This window comes from Bos javanicus, chromosome 2 (genome assembly GCF_032452875.1).
Source record: "Bos javanicus breed banteng chromosome 2, ARS-OSU_banteng_1.0, whole genome shotgun sequence".
Taxonomy (NCBI): Eukaryota; Metazoa; Chordata; class Mammalia; order Artiodactyla; family Bovidae; genus Bos; species Bos javanicus.
The window spans coordinates 98322117-98345625 of NC_083869.1; the positions used below are offsets into that span (position 1 = coordinate 98322117).

Genomic DNA, 23509 nt, shown 5'->3' on the forward strand with positions numbered 1-23509 from the left:
TGGCATGGTGGTAAAGAATCCACCTAACAATGCAGGAGATGCAGGTAACTTCGGTTTTGATCCCTGGGTCAGGAAGATCCTCTGGAGCAGGAAATGGCAACACACTCCAGTATTCTTGCCTGGAGAACCCCTTGGTCAGAGGAGCTAGGTGGGCTATAGTCCACTGGGTCGCAAAGACCTGGACACAACTGAGCACATGTGCACATGAGAGCAGGTAAGTGTAAACTGGGGTCGAGAAGGAGGAAGCCCGCCTCATGGCCAGGTCTAAGCGATATGCTCTGTATCCAACTCTGACACGTATAGAGTGAGTATTATATATGAGCCCTGTCTCATTGCTGAGTTCACTTCTCAACTGCATCAGAGGTTGAAGGGAATGGGATGTGATTAACTCTTCACACCCTTGAGACACGAAATGAGTTGGATTCTCACACTTTCCCCATTCTGCCTAGTTTTGTTATTGTTTTTAGTTTACACAGATGGTAGCTAGAGTAGTAAAAGAGGTTATTTCCCTTTCATTCATCCATTCATTCATTCAACAAATATTTATTAAGCACCAACTATGGACCTGGCATTGTGTTAACTGCTAAAGTTAATGGAATGAAATTGACAAGACATGCCACCTGGTATTGTGGGTAAAAATCAAATGCTTAGATATATGTCTTCTTTCTTTACCTGCTGTCAGTTCTTCTGACCTACCTACAAACACTTACATCCTGCTCTGTGCTTCACCCAAGCACACTGGTGATATCTAAACCCTACAGCTGTTTCAAGCCTGTGTGTCAGCCATTTATTAATAAGATCACTGACAGCACAATGACATCAGCACCTTATAAATTGTAGGCAAAAAGAAAGCAGGCAACATTCATGGTGCATTCATCTATCTAGTGATCATTGTGAAGGGCCCTCACAGACCCAGTGGAGATCCACGCCACTGATTCCTTCCATTTGTCCTCACAGTGCTGGGTGGGAGGCACAGATGCCTCTCATGATGGCGAAGGACACTTGGTCAAGGCTCAAATTAGACACTGAAATGCTGGCTCTGATGAAGAGCTAGTTAGAAGAATATCAAATTGCAAAGAAAAGACACCTGGCCAGAGCAATTCCTTTCAAATATCTGGCATCAGCAGAAACTAAGACCCACATGCTAAAACTGTAGCTCAGAGGCTATACATTTGGCAGATCAGAGGAACAGCATCTTGAAACACTTTAATAACTTGCATTTAGAGCGTGAGTTAATATTACTTTAGGGATTATGCTGCACATCCTCTTGTTTAAAATGTTATCTAACACTTGAAAAGAGGAAATATATGCCAATCTTAGCCTCATTAACTTTGCGAGTTGGTACAGAAGATTGGGTCATGTCTTTTAGAACTAAAGCTGCTAGAGTCCTGTGTGTATTTTTTAAGTGTGAGTTGATCATTATTTTCCTTGGGAATTATCATAGTTGAGAGTGGGAAAAAATGAAACTAAATGAGGGCTAGCACTTCTCCTCATTCCCTCTTAAGACACTAGAGATCAGCCGTCCCCTGGGCTTACTTTTCTTACTTTGTTATCTGCAAGGGAAGCAATCTTTCCTACTAAACGCTAATTTCTAACGTGAGAGAACTTTATCTGCTCACTTAATCCTTTGTAATAACAGTACCTCAGCAGTGCTTCATGTTTTCCACTTTATAAAGCACTTTACAATCTTCTCCCTCCTAGAACAAATCTACTTGGAGCAAAACCCAGATGGCAGGGGGAGTCATGTCCTCTGGTGAGTCCCCATAGATTCCTGGACATCACCCATGTGCATACTTGCTCAGTCCTGTATGACTCTTTGGGACCCTAGACTGTAGCCCACCAGGTTCCCCTGTCCATGGGATTTCCCAGGCAAGAATACTGGAGTGGGTTGCCATTTCCTTCTTCCTGACCCAGGGACTGAACCCGTGTCTCCTGCACCTCTTGCAGTGGCAGGCAGATTCTTCCCTACTGAGACACATGGGAAGCCCACTGTCAAGGAAGTCCCTATTCATTTTAAAAATGCGAGCAAGTTATTAGATGAATTTTTTTTAAGTTAACTCATTTACCCATAATTTACTTAAAAGTTATTGATACCTTGTCTTCTGTTAGTGCTTCAGGATAGTTCAAAAAACAAGCTACTGGACAGAAATAGATTAACCCTTGCTGGGTCTTTGATCTGGAGTTATCTCTGAAAAATAACCTTTGAAAACAATCACAATTTGTGATTAAGTATATTTACTAGTATAGGAATTTCATGGCGGTCCAGTGGTTAGGATCCCATGATTCCACTGCAGGGGGCATGGGTTCAGTCCCTGGCAGGGGCATCACCTACCATCACTTAATAGCTGGACTTCAGATTTGATCTTAAGGGGTTTCCATGCTTGCTATTTTTCTACACTATCTGCTGTGTGCATGGGCACACTGAAAGGTTCTTGACAGGGCACCTAAAGATCTAAATGGCTTCCCTTGCCTCCCAAGCTGGGAGTGTATAGCAAAGAACTCTTAAAACTCTATTGGGTAAGGAATAAAGCTAAAAATGAACAACTCAGTGCTTACTGCTGGTGTTTGTCATACATCAATATCATGATGCAGTATACTTCAGTGTATTCGATTTTACAGAGGAGGATTTCAGTGAAAAGAACTGAGGCTGTTCATTTCAAATATCGCGTATTAACAGTTCCAAGAGCTACTGATTGCTTTCAGACTATGGGTAATGTTTTACACAAGAGGATCCTCAACAAGCCTTTTCAAATACAAGCAATTATAAGGAAAAGCTTCTGTTTCGGCCCAGTTAATTTTCTATCCTGAAGCCATGCTCTGAATATATTAATTTAGGATTAGAAAGGGGAAGAACGCTCTAAGGAACAAAGCCGAAGATTACACTTTTCTAGCTGCAAATGCCCATAAATCTTTCTAGGGTTTTTACTCTATGTCCAGTCTCAAATAACTTTTTCCTATAGACATTTTAATAGTAGTTATTCTTGCCTTTCTAACAAGCCATGATTCCCTCAATCTTTCCAAATTCCTGTCATGTTTTTGCAGGGCTTATTCTGATTTTTTCTAAAACACTTATAACTGACTAGTCATTAGCCATTTCTAAAAAGTTGGTATGGTTCACATTACTTCATTTCCTAGCTTATGTGTTGGTCTTCTTCACTTTTTTACCTATCAAATGTATGCAGTAAACCCAAATGTAGGAGTGGAGAGTAAACTCCAACCTTCGCCCTGCCTCCCACCACCACACACACACACACACATACACACACACACACACTCTCAGGGACTAAAGAGCAGGGCTCTATCTTTGTCACTAACTAGCTGTGTAACCTTGAACAAGGTACTCAGCCTCTCTTTGATTCAGTTTTCTCATCTGCAAAATCAGGGTATGAATAGTATGCATGCCATGGAGTTGTTTTGAGATGTAGACGCGTTATTTAATGCAAAGCACTAGTGTGGAGACTGGCATATAACATCAGTGACTGGCATACGTGCACACACACACCAGCTCCTGTCATTCAAATGTAAATCCTATTAGCATTTTATTAACAAGAATCAAATTTTAATTTTTCCTCTTATCTTTCCACAGTCAAATAATCATGAAATTATATACTGATGATCCTCATTCCTTTAGAAGCCAAAATTCATTCAATCAATGTATTTTATTATTAAAGTATTGAATTGTTTTTTGAACATTAATGTATAGTAATAATGTGTTAACTCTCAATTACTGACTGAAAAAATTGATTATTCATAACACTTCATTCCTGAATAAGCAAAAAAGAGACCAGAGGGATTTGTGGTAAAAATTGCTTCATTTGCCAATAAGAGATAGTTATGGGATTTTAAAATTATTCTTTCTTTCCTACTTAAGGATCAAAGCATATTATCTCTCTGCGGTGTATAAAAAAAGATAAACGCCAAAGAATACAGCTTGTAAAACTGCACTATGACAACCCACAGGGATAAATAAAAGCTTCAGAGATGATATCTGAATCCTATTAAAAGTTTATGTTAATCACTCGCATCACCATATTATATCCTCTGCTTTTATTTAAAAATAAAAGCCAAGGTAATTTTAGCTGTAAAAGAGTTTGTAAAGTGTATGTTAAGTACTTTCTAAAGCAATGATCTGCTTCTTTTGAGTGTCAATTTAAACTTGTATTTTCCCCCTTACCAGTAAAGCAGTATCGTGTTTTCTAAAGCACATACAACACACAGAGGTACTCTAGCAGAAAAGTAATCTATCACTATTAGTCTCAGTTTTTGTTGGAAAATTAAAAAATGATGCGAATCCCGTTTTTCAGTTTTAAGTTCATATGTAACATTAAAAACATATGGGTGCTTTTTCTCTTCACTGAAACTCTTTCAAGATCAAGCTGAACAACTGAGACAAATCTAGGCATAGCATGAATGAAGTACCATGAAGTTGGGCAGCCTAGCCCTGTGGTTTTCTTTGGAGTCATGAACCAGAAACACAGATACATGACTACAGGGTGTACTGTGGATTGATAAATGTTACAAACAAATTAAGGACTTCATAACCCTGTGACAAGCCAGTGAGACTTTGAGAGGAAGCGGAAAGGAGAGGCAGAGAGCTATTTACTCAGGCTGAGAAACCACTAATGTTTCACAGTGTTTAGAGCCTGCTGGAGCCCCATTTCTAAGTTTAAGCTACACTTGGCTCTAGAAAAATGATTTATGATTTGGCATTTCTAGAATACTTCCTTTCTATTGCAGGCTTTATGAAAAGACTATTACTTACAGAAAATAAGGAACTTAATTTGTGAGTAAGTGAGTAAGAAATTTGTAAGAAATTTTCAATCAAAATCCAAATAGTAATCTCCCTAGACATACAGAGTAGGCAAAATATTGCTTAGCATATTTCAAACATTTATCAGTTCAGTTCAGAAGTTCAGTCTGAGAAACAGTCGGACTCTTCGTGACTCCACGGACTGCAGCATGCCAGGCTTCCCCGTCCATTGCCAACCCTCAGAGCTTACTCAAACTCATGTTAATGATAAATTTATCCTTATAAAAATTCTCCCAAATTAGACAGCCAGGTTAGAGAGCCTTTTGCAGATAGAAAAATTGTGGCTTACTGTCTACATGCCTTGTGCAAACACAGGAACAAAAAAGGATCCTTTTTCATGTTGTACAGAACTTATAGGAGAGAGTGCTAGGTCTTACCCCAAATCCACGCTCCTCTTTCCTTCAGTAACAGACCCCAGCTTAAACTACATTCACCATCCTTCCTTGTTAAGGGTATGACCATGTGACTAAGTTCTACCCAATGGAAAGAACGTAGAATTGAAATGCTGAGTAGGACTTCCTGGAAGTCTTATTTATTTTAAAGGAAAGAAATGCATGTTTTCTTTGCCTTTTTCCTCCCTGCAGCCTTGAAAAGCCGATATAATGGCTGGATATTCAGTTGCTATTTGGTCAAAGGAGAGAAGCTAGTGCTGAGGGATGTTGTAGCTATTGCTGAGTCGCTAAGTGGTGTCTTGACTCTCTGAAATCCAAAAAAGGGCCATGCCAGAGGATTGGCTGAGGGATGATGGAGAGAAAGAAATGAGCCTGGGTTCCTTCTGACATCCTGAGGCCAGCACCATAGCTCTGGACCACCTCCCTCTGGCTTTCTTTTACATCTTTTTTGTTTTGTTCAGTTGCTAAGTCATGTCTGACTCTTTGCTACCCCATAGACTGCAGCATGCCAGGCTTCCCTGTCCTTCACTATCTTCCTGAGTTTGCTCAAACTCATGTCCATTGAGTTGGTGATGCTATCTAACCATCTCAACCTTTACTTCCCTCTTCTCCTCTTGCCCTCCATCTTTCCCAGAATCAGGGTCTTTTCCAATGAGTTGGCTCTTCGCATCAGGTGGCCAAAGTATTAGAGCTTCAGCATCAGTCCTTTCAATGAATATTCAGGGTTGATTTCCTTTAGGATTGATTGGTTTGATCTACTTGCTGTCCAAGGGACTCTCAAGAGTCTTCTCCAGCACTACAGCTCAAAAGCATCAATTCTTTGGCACTCAGCTTTCTTTATGATGCAACTCTCACATCTGCACTTCACTACTGGAAAAGCCATAGCTTTGACTACACAGACCTTTCTCAGCAAAGCGATGACTCTTCTTTTACATCAGAGGAAAAAAAATGTTATGGTGCTTGAGCCACTGTAATTTTGATTATTTTGGGTATATGAAACTGAACCCAATCCTATTCCAAAAACAATCCTATCCAAATCAGCACAGAAAGCAGACCGTATTTCTACTGGGGAATGAAACTTAACAAAATAAGATAGAAATTTAAGGTTCTAATTGTAACAATCATAGTTTCTCAAATAAACTACATATTATATGAAAAGAGTTTCACTGTATGTGATAATAAATATTTAATAGATGTGAATGCTGAAGAAGGAAATAAAGTTTTAAAAAATTTCTATAATTAGTGTTTCCCAAAGGAATGTTATTTTGGAAAAATTAATAACAAGAGCAAATAATAATGTTTATAGAAATATGACCCTAAATTTGGTGAACAAGGTTAAAAATACATAATCCTCTTTTCCTCAAAAGAGTTACTTTTTGAAAGATAATGAGGCACAAAAGTAGCATACAAAGCCACCCATTATTATGTAAACACTGCTTTGAGACAGAACACAAAGTGTTTTTATTGTGTTAAGATGGTCATGAATGTATTTTTGCTAATAAAATTGCAACTATGAATAGATGATACTTGATAAGATATAATATGATATTATGATATTCTGTGGTTGAATCAGCTTTAGTTTCTCTCCCAACAAATTTTATGTTATTCAGATGGAACATTTGCATAGGAAAACATTTTACTTAGGAAAACACTGGAGGAGACAATCCATTCTATGTGGGAACAATGGCTTTATAACAGTGCTTGATCAGGAGGCATTAGGAACCTTGCCTTGAAAGCCATTATCAAATTTATCTAGAAAACCCTATGCTGTATCATAAAATAACCAGCGACTGAAGCAATCCTTACCTGCTTACTATGCCGATTTACCCCTGCTTTCAGGAGACAGCAATGAATATCAGATACTGAAGGATAAGAGAGTTGAAAGACACAGGCAATTCAAAGAAAATGATGCCCAAAACTCCATATTGCCAGAAAAATTTTAAACAAACTTGCATTCTACTTTGGAGTAACTTTTTCTTTTTTCTATTTTCAAGGAAATTTTAATTTCCTTTGATTCTCAACCAGCTCTGCCAATAGTGAAGATTTTCCTTATGTTGTCAAACGATCAATTCAAACTTGAAATCAATCACCACTTCTTTTGCTCCTAAAGCAAGGTACCTTATGATATATAATAATATAAGCTCACCTGAAGGAGGTGAGTTACAGATTTATGTCATTCTTTTAACGATCAGTTATGGAATGAAATCCAACCATCTGTCTCAGTTGTCCTGTTATGTTCAAATCTTCATAATTTTAAATAAAGAAGAGTAATACTAATCAATAAGATTCATTTACCAATGACTATACTCCTGGAACACAGTATAGCTACTCGATAAATGACAGCTGTTGCTATAATGTCTCTCTTGAAACAAAATACTTTCATTTTATTCTCATCTTAACATTTGTGTTAAGCTTCTAAATCCACAAAAATTATAACACTATGCTATAAAAGGGAGGGTCCAAAATGTAGCTCAGATAGTAAAGAATTTGCCTGCAATGCAGGAAACCCAGGTTCGACCTCTGGTTTGGGAAGATCCTCTGGAGAAGGGAATGGCAATCCCTCCAGTATTCTTGCCTGGAAAATCCTATGGACAGAGGATCCTGGCAGGCCATAGTCTATGGGGTCTCAAAGAGTCAGACATAACTGAGCAACTAATAATAACACTATCTAGACCACTCCTTTTATTTTATAAAATACTGACTTTAAATGTCCCCGAGAGATTAAAATTTTACTGATTTTCTCTGCCTTCCCATACTCAGGAGAAGGAACAGAATCACTTGCCATAACAGAGGATTACTAAGAGACTGCTATTATTAACAGTAAATTCCTCTCCTAGAAAAGCTCTCAAAGTATGCTCTGAGAAAGACCATCACCATCTGCATCAGGACCATGGAGGCTTGTAAACTGCAGATTCCTGGGTCCTGCTCAAGACTACTGAAGCAGAATCTTGCCGTGAGGCCTAAGAACCTGCATTTTTATGATAAGCACCATTGCCTTAAAATCAAATCCAAACTCCTTAAGCTAAAAACCTATTCCTCCTTATCTGCTTTTCAGAATAACTGGGAAACACTAAGTCTCCAAGCTGTGTTTCCTTTAAGATTAGAAAGCTGTCTTCCTGCTCTCGGCATTTGTAAGCTAGCTGCAGTTCAACTTTCCTTCTTTGGTTTCCCTCTTTCTCACTTTTTTGACATCTATGTACAGTTTCCTCCCAAACTTTCTCAACCTCTCAATGACCAGCAAAACAGTGAATGTACATCAATGAGCAATGACTATATTGGAGGATTAGTTCATGGAATCTATACTCTATCCTGAGTTCCTGTATGGACACCTGTTCCATGGTAACTTAAAAAAAAAAAAAAATGACAATTTTGGACATGTTTTAGTTTCCATGGGTAAATTCTCCTGTTTCATGCACTGCATTTTGGGAATCTTCCCAACTCTTCTAAGTGAAATTCTGTTTCTGAATTAACTATGTAACACTGAACATCAATTTTTCACCCAAGTACGAAAGCCATCCAAATTTGTGTCAGGCATGAATTCTACAAATATGCTTACTCTGCTCTAAATTCTGGACACCGTTAAAGATCCAGAAGATACCAGGTTAGGCTGAGAGCATAGCATTCTCGCCAGAAGCAATTACGCCTATGCAGATGCAGGAAGCACTTAAGGGTGTACCATTCAGCCAGGCAGCTCTCCTCTCCTATGCTTGTGCCAGCGCCCAGTCAGCACTTCATACCTGCCCAGCCAGTGTAAACAGTGCTATCCCGAGGGTCTGCTGACTTCAGGCCTCTCTCCATTTGCTGAAGAAGCTCTCGAATCTTATTGTTCAAGCGTTGTGAAAACTCAGGAGTCAGCTGTAGATAGTAAAGGGAAAACAAGTATCAAACAATATATGCCACTTGGTGTCCTAGACTATAGGCTGTTAGAAATAGGAGGGTGCTTCATTTCCTTTCAAGCTGCAGTTTTTTTGCCTGAGAGAATGGGACAATTACTTTATTTTTAAACAACAAGGATGAATTAACAAAATGTAAAAGTACTACTGTATTTTCTTACTCAAGTGAGGAAATATTTTTGATGTAACTTAAATGTTTTACATAAAAATTTTAATCAAATATTAGACTGCCAGTGATAAACAGGATCACGGTAATTTCCATTTACTAGGAATCATCTATTATCTAAATCAATATTTTTTATAATAAAAATGATTTTATTAAACTAAGCATAAAACAGAAGATATTTGCTGTTTTCAAGCAACTGGATTTTCAGTATTCAGATGCAATGTTAATTCCCTAAAGAAATACTAATTGCTTCTGTTGTTTAAAAAATGATGATAATTATTTATAAAAAAATCCATTTAGAAAAAAATGTATAAACATTAAAAAAAAAACTGTAGAAGTAGCATAAGAAAAGCTAAATAAATTCACAGATATTAGGAGCCTTCAGCAGAGTGGAAAGAACACTGGATCAAGACACAAAAACCCACGCCCAGCACAGTGCCTGGCAGGCTACGGGCCTCACAAATATCGCTCAGTGAATGAGCCAGGCCACATCCTTGTCTGCTATTAGCTGAGTGACCACGCTCAACCTGTAACTTCTTTATGCTTCAGCTGCCTTGTAAAGTTAGGATAATAACACCTGACTACCAATGTCAAAGGTGCACTGAGGACCAAATGAGACCGTGGGTCTCATACCCTTTGCCTTCAGGGATTCAAATGCTGACATTTTTACTATTTTAAGCAATCCAATGGTCTATAAAAATATTTTGGCTATAGACTGAAAACACACTAAGACTGGGGTGTGGAGTTGGTGATATCCATATAAAGGACCACAGGTGAAGGGCAAATGGTGAGGGTTACCAAGAAGTTATGTTATTTGTTCTAATAACTGGAAAACATTTAGAAAGTTCTGGATACACTGAATCATGAAGTGTCTTCAAAGGTCAGTTTAATATATACCTCTATTTTTAGTAATCTGCTCTGATTCTCAGATTTGGATTTCACCAAGCAGTAAAATAGTGAAATAATGTTGGGGAACATTACAAAGGTACAAACATTTCATCACATAAGGACGGTAAAAACATATGTAACAATGACCTGCAGGCATCATAACCTCGTTTTTTTTAAAAAGGGCATTTTTTAAAAATGTAGGAAGGCAGTAGGAAAAAAATGTAGGAAAGGCAGTATCAGAATTATTACTGGTAATAAAAGACATTAAATTTTACTGATAACTTAAGGCAAATCATCTAATAAGGCAAATCAGATGATCAACCATATCTGGGTTATTTATTATAAAGCATCACTATGATCCCTTATTTCTCACTCTGAAGAAGAAACCACATTGTTCGACGGACACACTCCCATCATTTAACAATGTCTGCCAAGACGTTAAGATTTCAACAAACCTTAAAAATACATTTAGTAAGATAAAATATACTTCAGTATTAATATAAAAGGCCTATAAATCTTAACTAGATAGAAGAGTGCATCTACATAAGAACATGTCATATTCTGTTCGTAGATCATGGATAATTTATCATCTTGCCTGACCTTACTGTAAGCGACAAAGAATAATGAGAATGCCTCAGCCTCAAGAAGGGACATTACCTTCTATTTGGCACATAATTGCATTTAATAAAAGCGACCTGCCTAAGAATATTGATTGCTTGTGGCAGACCAAAAAATTATTCAAATCTAGCAATAATATGAAGAGTTTCTAAAAGCCCTTTTTCAATAGATGCCAGAAAACAGAGCAGTTTCTTATTGAAATATTCGCATTAACAAGTTAAGGAGGACAGATCTCCAGGGTCTGTTCCTTAGTGTTCAACATTAAACAATTTTAGAAGTGGGAGGAGGACTGTCCAAAAACCATGTGACAGGCAATAAATTACACTATTATTTTGGGGCCAGAGTTCAAATTTATGAGTATTGTTTTTTTTCTCCCTTAGATACAGACTTAAATTTGTAATTAGCATTTACTTTATAAACATCCTAAACAGCGAGCTACGTTCCATTGAAGGGTTCTGTCATTAGGATGTATATTCAACTGTTCTCTTTGCCAAGAAACATGAAGCTTCAGATCTTCCTCCAAAAAGACAAGACAAGACAAGACAAATGGTTCAGCTTCAAGATCTGCAGAGCTAGTCAGAACACAGGTCCAAAAAGCCAAAAGGAAGCCATCTGGCTTCAAGGTAATGATTAGAAGCTTTGTTTCAGCAGTTAATTCTGGTCTTAAAAGAATATTGATTCCAGCTCCATATACACTTAGGCAGCCCTCTATCTTACAACTCTCTGCCATCTCTTTCATTCCTCCTACTTGCACTATTCAAGTTAAACTACAATGCTAAGTTTTTTAAGGAAAGAATCAACAGAATTACTGAAAGTTCACTTGGCAGATATGGAATCTCTAAGGCCCTTCAATCACAAGCAAAATGCTTTTTGTATGGCTGATGAGCCTAGAAGAAATTAGCTGGTAAAATCTGAAAATGTGTGCACATTTAAAGAGATCACTCTTCCCACTTAACACTTAAGATTTCTCGAGTAGGTGTATATTCTCTTAACAATTATGTTCACAGGCATGAGAAAACACAGGCCTCTGGAATCTCAAACCCAGGTTCTCTTTGTAACCTTACAGTGACTTGTGAGGTGCCCATCAGTTTAGCTGACCACTTTCATGTATTCATTTATTTATTTATTTTCCAGTTGTGGGGTTGAGTGGAAATGGGACAAAGATTTCAGGCCTCTGTCCCAAACCTCTCTTAGCAGCTGCAGTTTAAAGATGTCTTCATTGCATTCTGGTTTACTCTCGTCCTCATCCTGCCGGTACTCCAGTTCAATCATAAAACAGTAACACTGCGCATGTGAAAAGCCAGCAGGATTTCTCACCTCTCTTAAAAAACAAACCAAAATGATCAAAAAAAAAAAAAGGCAAGATCACACAGTAAATTGCAGAGCTGCCAATTTTTATAATTTAAATATCAATGACTGAAGTTATTTCAATGATCAATTTCTATTACAAATATTATCAACAACTTCTTATATAAGTTCAACATGTTAGAGCTCAAACTATTTTCATAGGTACTTTATATATTTAAAGTATTTTATATGTTTATACTGAAATTATGTATTTTTAAAAAAGGGATGGTCATCCCTTTCTTTCAGGCAAAATCGAACTTCTTTCCAAACACTGGGGTTTGGAGGTAGGGATGGAGGCAGATATTTCCCAAACTCACCCTCCCAGCAGAATCAAAGTAGCCTTCGGCCAGGGATTTGTTATAATCAGCATAAGGATTCGGGAAGGCCCTTTGCGCCATGATGCCAGAAACGAGCCTGCAGAACAGGGGAAAAAGAGAATCTACGTTGAGATACGGGCCAAGGCCGCGTTGCGAAGGCGGAGGCCAGCACCCGGGGAGCACCTTCCTTCCAGTCCCTCGGCCACTGCGCGGTCCTGGCGGTTCGAGTGGACCCCTGGCCCCCGGCGGCCCAGCCGTCAGGGTGTGGCACCTCCGCAAAAGGGCTGCCAGGGCTCCCAACCCACCGCGACGAAGGGGTTCCGTTTTGCACCCCACGTTCGCACTCTTGGGATTTCAAGCAACTGCTCGTGCACGGTCCCAAAGCCCTGTACGGCCTCTGGCCACTCACCCCGCCGCCTCCGGACAAAAACTGAAGCGACGCTTTCACTGCCCACTTCCTGCCAGCTGGACCAATCAGAGCCTTCGCCAATCCGGAGGCCCGCCCCTGTCTCATTTTCAGTTTGTTAAAGAGACAGAAGTGTTGTTTCTAAAGGGTGGGGCAGGTGATTTAATTCCCGGAGAGCTGGAGAGGGAACATATCTTAGAATAATGTGCAACTGTGGGCAATGTTTCCTACCCTTATTCTCCTTTAAATTAAAAAAAAAATCAAGTAAGCTAATTCAAGTCCAGATGATTCGTAAGAATTCATTTTTTTTTTTTTTTTTAATTTAGAGAAGAAAACTGAGTTCTGAACACATTCATAGTCCTACTGCTAGGACTGAAGGACTGAATAAAATTGAGGAGGATTATGTCTCTCCAGAGATTTGCCAAGCTTTTTTTTTTTTTTCTTAAACAAACAAAAAATGTAATAAAACACCGTCATCACTCTTAGAGACAAAGATCTTTGGAGATAATTTATGATAATTTAACCTCAAAGGCACTCAGTCAATGTGAGTGGCCAATGGCCAGGGATCACATGGCAGCTGCTGAAACTTAAAGGAAAATAACATGAAAGCTCAAATCACAACTCTTAAGAACTTTAATCTGCTCCTTTAGTTTAAATTAGACCATAATACTGTATATCCAAGCCCTTTAAAAAGATAACAGTGTCCGATAGAGCAAGACGTAACATTCAATTCATAACATTCAATTTCAATGTTTAACAGTCTCTAGTATTTGAAAAATTTTGCTTTCATTTAAATCACACCTGGTACACATTAGGTCCATTCTGTTGCTCAGAGAATTTTGAATTTCAGTTCAATGATCAAAAATAGTCATTTTCTCTTCTCTTTCCTTCCTTATGTTTCAGTGAAGGTCCCTAGCCCCAAACCTCTTGTGGAAGCTCAATCCCCAGCCCACCCCCACCTTGGCCTAAGCTTGTTCCTCTGTGGCTGTCATCCCGAAGTCTCCTCCTGCCCTTGCTCTGGCTCAGTTTGTTCTTTTGAACCACTGCCCTACTAGGATACTTGTTAGCTCCTTCATCAAATTCATGAAAATTTAGTAGAAGCCCTCAGTGAATCTTAAATTGGAACTCCTCTTATTATAATAGATGAGTATGTGGAGGAGCAACTTGTAAGAGGAAAGAAATGGAATGAGAGCCATTTTCAGTTGTTTTTCTTTGATTATTTAAGGCTCACTACCAGTTTATCCTATTCACAGTCTTTGAGAGATTAAAATCAGAGTGATATTTATGTGTACTCATGACTACTAGAGGAGTCGGGCTTCCCAGGTGGCTCAGCGGTAAAGAATCCACCTGCCAATGCAGAAGACTAGGAATCTATCTCTGGGTCGGGAAGAGTCCCCTGGAGAAGGAAATGGCAACCCACCAGTATTCTTGCCTGGGAAATCCCATGGACAGAGGAGCCTCGTGAGCCCCAGTGCATGGGGTTGCAAAAGAGTCAGACACAACTTAGCTATCCTGGAAGCTATCCTGTTCACTGTAGTGTACTTAGCAGCATCCCTGTCCCCTGCCCATTAGACGACAGTAGTACCTTGTCACTGAGTAGTGATACTAACAATGTTTTCAGACTTTGCCAAATGCCAAGTATCCCTGGGGAAAGAGAAGTACAAAATTGACCCTGGTTGTAAACCACTGAAACTCATGAAAGATGATATTCTATTTCAATTTTTCCCTTAATTTCCTTTTCTCACTCATTTTTCTCCTTAAGGAGGCAGTCACAACATTATATTTACTTTAGATAATATTTGGAAAATATGTCAGGGGTTGTGTACGTATGCATTTTTAATAAGTGGGGTAGTGCTATAAATAACAACTTGTGTTTTATATCTATTCATGTTGCTCTATGTATACTTGGTTGTTTTAGATACCTGTATCAGTTCAGTTCAGTCATTTAATCCTGTCCGACTCTTTGCGACCCCATGAACTGCAGCACGCCAGGCCTCCCTGTCCATCACCAACTCCTGGAGTTCACTCAGACTCACGTCCATTGAGTCGGTGATGCCATCCAGCCATCTCATCCTCTGTCGTCCCCTTCTCCTCCTGCCCCCAATCCCTCCCAGCATCAGAGTCTTTACCAATGACTCAACTCTTCGCATGAAGTGGCCAAAGTATTGGAGTTTCAGCTTTAGCATCAGTCCTTCCAAAGAACACCCAGGACTGATCTCCTTCAGAATGGACTGGTTGGATCTCCTTGCAGTCCAAGGGACTCTCAAGAGTCTTCTCCAACACCACAGTTCAAAAGCATCAATTCTTCGGCGCTCAGCTTTCTTCACAGTCCAACTCGCACATCCATATGTGACCAGTGGAAAAACCATAGCCTTGACTAGACGGACCTTTATTGGCAAAGTAATGTCTCTGCTTCTGAATATGCTGTCTAGGTTGGTCATAACTTTCCTTCCAAGGAGTAAGCATCTATTAATTTCATGACTGCAATCGCCATCTGCAGTGATTTTGGAGCCCCCCAAAATAAAGTCAACCACTGTTTCCACTGTTTCCCCATCTATTTGCCATGAAGTGATGAGACCGGATGCCATGATCTTTGTTTTCTGAATGTTGAGCTTTAAAGCCAACTTTTTCACTCTCCTCTTTCACTTTCATCAAGAGGCTTTTTAGTTCCTCTTCACTTTCTGCCATAAGGGTGGTGTCATCTGCATATCTGAGGTTATTGATATTTCTCCTGGGAATCTTGATTCCAGCTTGTGTTTCTTCCAGCCCAGCGTTTCTCATGATGTTCTCTGCATATAAGTTAAACAAGCAGGGTGACAATATACAGCCTTGACGTACTCCTTTCCCTATTTGAAACCAGTCTGTTGTTCCATGTCCAGTTCTAACTGTTGCTTCCTGACCTGCATACAGGTTTTTTATGACATGTCTCCAACTCATCTTACTTATCCTTTCCCTCAAGGATAAGCATTGATTCTAACTTCCGTATCACAAATAATACAGCCAGGAATATCCAAGCACTTGTGCTTAAAAGGATCTGGTTGTGATTTTTTTCTGAGATATGTACCGTAAATGGATTTCTAGATCATAGGATGTCTTCATACTTAATTTTCCCAGTACTGTTAGATTGCTCTCCAGAACTAATGGACAAGTTTATATTCCCTCCAACAGTATCTAATAGCTTCTGAGATTCCCATGTCCTCTCCAAGACTTGATATTATCTAGTATTCTGTTTTTTGCAATTCCAATGGGCAATGTGGAATCTCATTGATTGTTAAACTTTCAGGATTTTTATTGCTAATAGTGTTGAGTTCTTTGTATACTTGTTAGACAATCTGACCTTTCCCTAAGATTTACCTACCTACATATTTTACCCATTTTTCTTTGGGCATTGTATTATTTTCTTGTTGATTTACAGCAGCTGTTTTTTGTTTTTGTTTTGTGTTTTTGGATGGAGGGAGAGTTTATTCCAGTTATTAATCTCCTTTGGCTTTAGATGTTACAGATATCTTCTCATCTGTTAACTTTTTCTAAGATTTTCTCCATTGAATCAAAATTCTTCATTTGAATGAAGGCAAACCAATTCAACTTTAACATTGTAATTTCAGGATTAACTTCATGCTCAAAAAGTCTTTATCCATTCTTAAGTTTCAAAGGTGACTTACATTTTATTTTATTAGCTTTTTACTTTTTTTTTTTTTTTAGTTTTTTACTTTTATGTTTAGGTCTTTAATCTCTCTGGAGTTAAGTTATGAATATAGTGTAAAGCCTGGATCCAAAATTATTTTGGAAGGGTATAGAATTGTTTTGAAAGTTCAGATATAGTCAAAGCAGGACAAGTCCTCTCTTTGTTAATCAGAAAAAAACCAAAGATTGGAATGACTAGAAATCAAATAGAACTCATGTGTCTTGTTTTAGAAGCAACCCAAAGAATTTCTCCTTGATTCTGACTCAGAAGAAAAGTGATTGACACTGACATACTGTATAACCTTCTGGGGTGGCCATAACAGAGTACAATCAGACAGGTTGGTTTAAACAACAGGAATTATCATCTCAGAGTTCTGAGATTGGAAATCCAAGACAGTGTTCCAGCAGGCTTGATCTCTCCTGAATCCTCTCTCCTTCCGTGCACATGGTTGTTTTCTCCTGTGTCTTAACGTGTTCTTAACGTATTCTCTCTGTAAGTGTCTGCGAACAAATCTTCTCTTGTTATAAGAACACCAGTCATACTGGATTAGGACCCACCCCATGACCTCATTTCACCTTAATTATCTCCTTGAAAAGCCTACATCTCCAAATTTAGCCATGTGCTTAGGTACTGGGATTCAGGAATTCAACAAATGAATTTGGGGAAACACAATTCAACCCATAATGGTGCTTACGTTTTCATATATGGCAATGGTGTCTGCTCACACAGACCACAGCCTTGTCTAACTCAGTGAAACTAAGCCATGCCGTGTGGCGCCACCCAAGACGGGCGGGTCATGGTGGAGAGGTCTGACAGAATGTGGTCCACTGGAGAAGGGAATGGTAAACCGCTTCAGTATTCTTGCCTTGAGAACCCCATGAACAGTATGAAAAGGCAAAATGATAGGATACTGAAAGAGGAACTCCCCAGTTCGGTAGGTGCCCAATATGCTACTGGAGATCAGTGGAGGAATAACTCCAGAAAGAATGAAGGGATGGAGCCAAAGCAAAAACAATACCCAGCTGTGCATGTGACTGGTGATAGAAGAAAGGTCTGATGCTGTAAAGAGCAATATTGCATAGGAACCTGGAGTATTAGGTCCATTAATCAAGGCAAATTGGAAGTGGTCAAAAGGAGATGGCAAGAGTGAACATTGACATTCTAGGAATCGTGGACTAAAATGGACTGGAAGGGGTGAATTTAACTCAGATGATCATTATATATACTACTGTGGGCAGGAATCCCTTAGAAGAAATGGAATAGCCATCAAACAAAAGAGTTTGAAATGCAGTACTTGGATGCAATCTCAAAAATGACAGGATGATTTCTGTTCCAAGGCGGACCATTCAATATCACAGCAATCCAAGTCTATGCCCCAACCAGTAACGCTGAAGAAGCTGAAGTTGAACAGTTCTATGAAGACCTACAAGACCTTTTAGAACTAACACCCAAAAAAGATGTCCTTTTCATTATAGGGGACTGAAATGCAAAAGTAGGAAGTCAAGAAACACCTGAGGTAACAGGCAAATTTGGCCTTGGAATACGGAATGAAGCAGGGCAAAGGCTAATAGAGTTTTGACAAGAGAACGCACTGGTCATAGCAACACCCTCTTCCAACAACACAAGAGAAGACTCTACACATGGACATCACCAGACGGTCAACACCGAAATCAGATTGATTATATTCTTTGCAGCCAAAGATGGAGAAGCTCTACATAGTCAGCAAAAACAAGACTGGGAGCTGACTGTGGCTCAGATCATGAACTCCTTATTGCCAAATTCAGACTTAAATTGAAGAAAGTAGGGAAAACCATTAGACCATTCAGGTATGAGCTAAATCAAATTCCTTATGATTATACAGTGGCAGTGAGAAATAGATTTAAAGGACTAGATCTGATAGATAGAGTGCCTGATGAACTATGGACGGAGGTTTGTGACATTGTACAGGAGACAAGGATCAAGACCATCCCCATGGAAAAGACATGCAAAAAAGCAAAATGCCTGTCTGGGGAGGCCTTACAAATAGCTGTGAAAAGAAGAGAAGCGAAAAGCAAAGGAGAAAAGGAAAGATATAAGCATCTGAATGCAGAGTTCCAAAGAACAGCAAGGAGAGATAAGAAAGCCTTCCTCAGTGATCAGTGCAAAGAAATAGAGGAAAACAACAGAATGAGAAAGACTAGAGATGTCTTCAAGAAAATTAGAGATACCAAGGGAACATTTCATGCAAAGATGGGCTTGATAAAGGACAGAAATGGTATGGACCTAACAGAAGCAGAAGATATTAAGAAGAACTGGCAAGAATACACGGAAGAACTGTGCAAAAAAGATCTTCACGACCCAGATAATCACAATGGTGTGATCACTCACCTAGAGCCAGACATCCTGGAATGTGAAGTCAAGTGGGCCTTAGGAAGCATCACTAGGAACAAAGCTAGTAGGGGTGATGGAATTCCATTTGAGCTATTTCAAACCCTGAAAGATGATGCTGTGAAAGTGCTGCACTCAATATGTCAGCAAGTTTGGAAAACTCAGCAATGGCCACAGGACTGGAAAAGGTCAGTTTTCATTCCAATCCCAAAGAAAGGCAATGCCAAAGAGTGCTCAAACTACTGCACAATTGCACTCATCTCACATGCTAGTAAAGTAATGCTTACAATTCTCCAAGCCAGGCATCAGCAATACGTGAACCGTAAACTTCCAGATGTTCAAGCTGGTTTTAGAAAAGGCAGAGGAACCAGAGATCAAATTGCCAATATTGGCTGGATCATTGAAAAATCAAGAGAGTTCCAGAAGAACATCTATTTCTGCTTTATTGACTATACCAAAGCCTTTGACTGTGTGGATCACAATAAACTGTGGAAAATTCTGAAGGAGATGGGAATACCAGACCACCTGACCTGCCTCTTAAGAAACCTATATGCAGGTCAGGAAGCAACAGTTAGAACTGGACATGGAACAACAGACTGGTTCCAATTGGAAAAGGTGTACGTCAAGGCTGTATATTGTCACCCTGCTTGTTTAACTTATATGTAGAGAACATCATGAGAAACCCTGGGCTGGAAGAAACACAAGCTGGAATCAAGATTGCCGGGAGAAATATCAATAACCTCAGATATGCAGATGACACCACCCTTATGGCAGAAAGTGAAGAGGAACTAAAAAACCTCTTGATGAAAGTGAAAGAGGAGAGTGAAAAAGTTGGCTTTAAAGCTCAACATTCAGAAAACAAAGATCATGGCATCCGGTTCCATCACTTCATGGGAAATAGATGGGAAACAGTGGAAACAGTGTCAGACTTTATTTTTGGAGCTCCAAAATCACTGCAGATGGTGATTGCAGCCATGAAATTAAAAGACGCTTACTCCTTGGAAGGAAAGTTATGACCAACCTAGATGGCATATTCAAAAGCAGAGATATTACTTTGCCAACAAAGGTCCGTCTAGTCAAGGCTATGGTTTTTCCTGTGGTCATGTATGGATGTGAGAGTTGGACTGTGAAGAAAGCTGAGCACCGAAGAATTGATGCTTTTGAACTGTGGTGTTGGAGAAGACTCTTGAGAGTCCCTTGGACTGCAAGGAGATCCAGTTAGTCAAAGGAGATCAGTCCTGAGTATTCTTTGGAAGGACTGATGCTGAAGCTGAAGCTCCAATACTTTGGCCACCTCATGTTAAGAGCTGACATTGAAAAAGACCTTGATGGTGGGAGGGATTGGGGGCAGGAGGAAAAGGGGACAACAGAGGATGAAATGGCTGGATGGCATCACCAACTCGATGGACATTAGTTTGGGTGAACTCCGGGAGTTGGTGATGGACAGGGAGGCCTGGTGTGCTGCAATTCATGGGTTTGCAAAGAGTTGGACATGACTGAGTGACTGGACTGAACTGACTGGTGTCTGGATACATCTGTGGTTAATACTGGAATGATTCAAGGACCATACATTTTTGATAAATTTAGATTTTTTAAAAAATCATTATAGTGTTCTTTCTCTTAATTTGTGAATCTGTTTTGTGTGGACCCTTAGGGAACAGTTATTGTATTATTTCCTTTAAAAAAGAATACCTCTAGAAATCTGGGAAGTTATATTATTGAGAAAACATGTATCATCAGTCAGCTCCTTAGTTGTCTTCTAAGATCTTAATTTCAAAATGCTATGATGTGTATTAGGGTGAACACTAAGTTACAGTTATAAAGAGGCTTAAAAACACAATCACTGACATAACTAGAAATTTATTTTTCTCTTACCTGAGAGTAGCTTAGCTCATTGTAGCCATTTATCATCTTAGGTTCCTTCTTGTTTTTTCCACCATTAATGAGCTATCCTCACCTGCAGGATCCATGCTGGCCATAGGCATGTCTCTTCCAGGTTGTGGGAAGGTCAGGAAAACAGAGAAGTACCCATCCGATGCCTTCACCCTCAGCAGGAAGTGGAACCAATCACTTCCCACAGTATTCCATCTGTGAGGATCCAGGCACATGGCTACCTCCAGCTGCCTGGGTGGTTGTGGGATGAAGTCCTTTGCTGAGCTGCTAAATGCCCACCTAGAATAAAAGAAAGGGAAGACTCGCTGTGGTGGACAGTTGATCTTCAATGCAGAATGGAAATTCTAGTTATTGATACTCTGTGTCTCCCATCAAAGGGGCAACATGCTTAAATTTCTGTGGTGTTCCCTTTTCCTCTGACCTCCTAGCAACCACATCATCTGTGTTTCCTGCTGCATATTCCCTTGAACTTTCTGGGTCATTGACTGGGTCACTGACTTATGATAGAAGACAAATTGTAAGACTCCATATCTTTTTTTTTTCTAGAAGATTCTCCCCTCTCAAAACAAAACAGGTTGAAACATATGCACAAAATCAGGCAAATGGCTATGAATTTTTTTTTTTTTACTTTTCTCCTAAGTATCATCTGTTCTGTGGAGAGTACCCTATTTTCATTTCAGCTCAAAGAAGTATAAAGCAAGCATTATCTAAGTTGGAGTTTAATATCACTATGCTATTGGTTTAACATCCATCTGGGACTGTGTAATATTAAAACAATTTTCTATTTTATTTACAGTACAGAATCCATGGATTGACAGGAACTATATTGCCAGAGGAGGAAACAAGAACATAAACAGTCATACACCACATGCACTACGGTACACTTTTAATTTCCCAGAGATAGTATTTCCTAAGGTAGCATTTCCTCCCTCCCTTGTCAGGAGTGTTGTTAGTGTGCTGTCAGATTCTTTTCTCTAAATGTACCTGCTGGGTGAGAACTGCTATTATGTGAGACAGATGTGCTGGGGTTTCCTTGTGAGATTAAAGACTACGTATAGAAAGTTGATAAAAAAGTACAAACATTTAAACTGTCTTTTCCTCTCTACACTTCACATTTGAGAAGGGATCTTGATCAACAGTGTTAGTTCATGTCTTTACAAGCAAAATAAAAAAGAGGTTTTCTCTGTTATTGTTGAACCCTTACTGGTTGTTAAAATTATGCAGATCTCCATTTTTCTATATGCTTAATATGCATAAGGAAGGTAGAAATGAGCAGCCTTCTGATGACAATGAATCATTAATCAGGCGGTTTATATTTGCTTCCATCCCCACTCAAGCATGTAAAACTCACCTATGGAATGAAATGATTTATTACCAAAGCCTTGGAAAATGTTGTCCCATTTCAAGGTGTTCTTTTGGCATCTCTGGCAGTCCTGCTTCCCAACAGAGAGACACTCTGGTTCATACAGTCCTTCATTTTAAGCTCCAGAATTGCCTCACAGCAGGTACTTTTCAATCATCTAAAAGAGAAACTTCACAATTTCCCGACTTGCCTGGTAGCCACGTTACTTGTACTTCGTCTTTCCTTTGTATTTGCCATAAGAGGTGACAGTTCAGATGGATCGGGGAGTAACTATGTGAGTAGATTAGTTTATAAAAAGAGATGGGAGAAACTGCTACTTCAGGGTATATGAACTTTGCTGTACAACTTACAGATTTAGAAGGAAACTTCCAGAATTCAGCGGGGTGCACCTGGAACGATCACAACATTGTTAATCAGCTATAATCCAATATAAAATAAAAAGTAAACAACAATTCAGCTGATTTGCCCTGCCACTGCCACGTGGGGTTATCTGGAACTGACCACATTGCTGGTCAACCAGTGGCTTTGGTCCAGAGAAGAGTGCAGTCCGGGGATGGGCTGGCTCCTTCAGCACTGTCACAACATCTGGGTTGAACCTTGAAGCCTAGATCCAAAGCTGCTCTTTGGAAGTGGCTGAGAAAGCCAGGGGCAAATTCTCAGGCAGGTTTCCTGACCCCTGAGGGACAGGACTTGGAGCCTAAGGAGTTACTTTTCCCCCAGGTAATTGCAAATTCTAGAGCAATTGATACAATTATGTCACCTTGCTGCTGCTAAGTCACTTCAGTTGTGTCTGACTCTGGAACTTACTAAAAATGCAGCTTTTCTCACTTTACTGCCAGAGACTGATTCAGGAGTTTGGGGTTGAATCTGCATTTTTAAAAAATGAGTTCTTGATAGATTCTCTTGCAGACTAAAATTTGAAAAATGCTGGAAAGAAAGAGGGAGGAAGAATAGAAAAACTATGGTTCTAAATGGTAACAATTAGACTGAAATTTTGTGAGTTATCATATTCTCCAATTTATATTCGATATATCATAACACTAAAGTATTTCCTGAGGCTATTGTTAAAAAATAGAAAAACAACACCCACTAACTCCCTTAAAAAATAAAACAGAAAGGAAAAAGAAATGTCCGTTCATTTTAACCTAATACAAACTGCACTTAGAGGGAGCTATTTCACCCTAGAACCTTCCAGATCATAACTTCTTTTGACAGCCAATTAGGATTTTAAACATCTTTGATGGTGTTAGTGGTAAAGAATCTTCCTGCTAATGCAGTAGATATAGGTTTGATCCCTGGGTCAAGATGATTTCCTGGAGGAGGAAATGGCAACCCACTCCAGTATTCTTGCCTGGAGGATCCCA

At 39.3% G+C, this 23509-nt stretch overlaps 1 protein-coding gene across 2 annotated transcripts in view; it reads right to left on the bottom strand.

Moving 5' to 3' along the window:
* Positions 1-12920, bottom strand: part of LANCL1 (LanC like glutathione S-transferase 1) — a 49451-nt gene extending 36531 nt beyond the window's left edge. The window contains exons 1-3 of one of the 2 annotated variants that reach the window (XM_061383804.1): positions 12841-12920; positions 12432-12528; positions 8940-9057 (exon numbers count right to left, since the gene is read on the bottom strand). In XM_061383804.1, the coding sequence (XP_061239788.1) occupies positions 8940-9057; positions 12432-12512 (199 nt within the window). In that variant the 5' untranslated portion in view covers positions 12513-12528; positions 12841-12920. Of the gene's footprint in view, positions 1-8939; positions 9058-12431; positions 12529-12736 lie in introns of both variants that reach the window. The other variant, XM_061383805.1, reaches the window with a different exon arrangement.
* Between the last annotated feature and the right edge of the window lie 10589 nt (positions 12921-23509).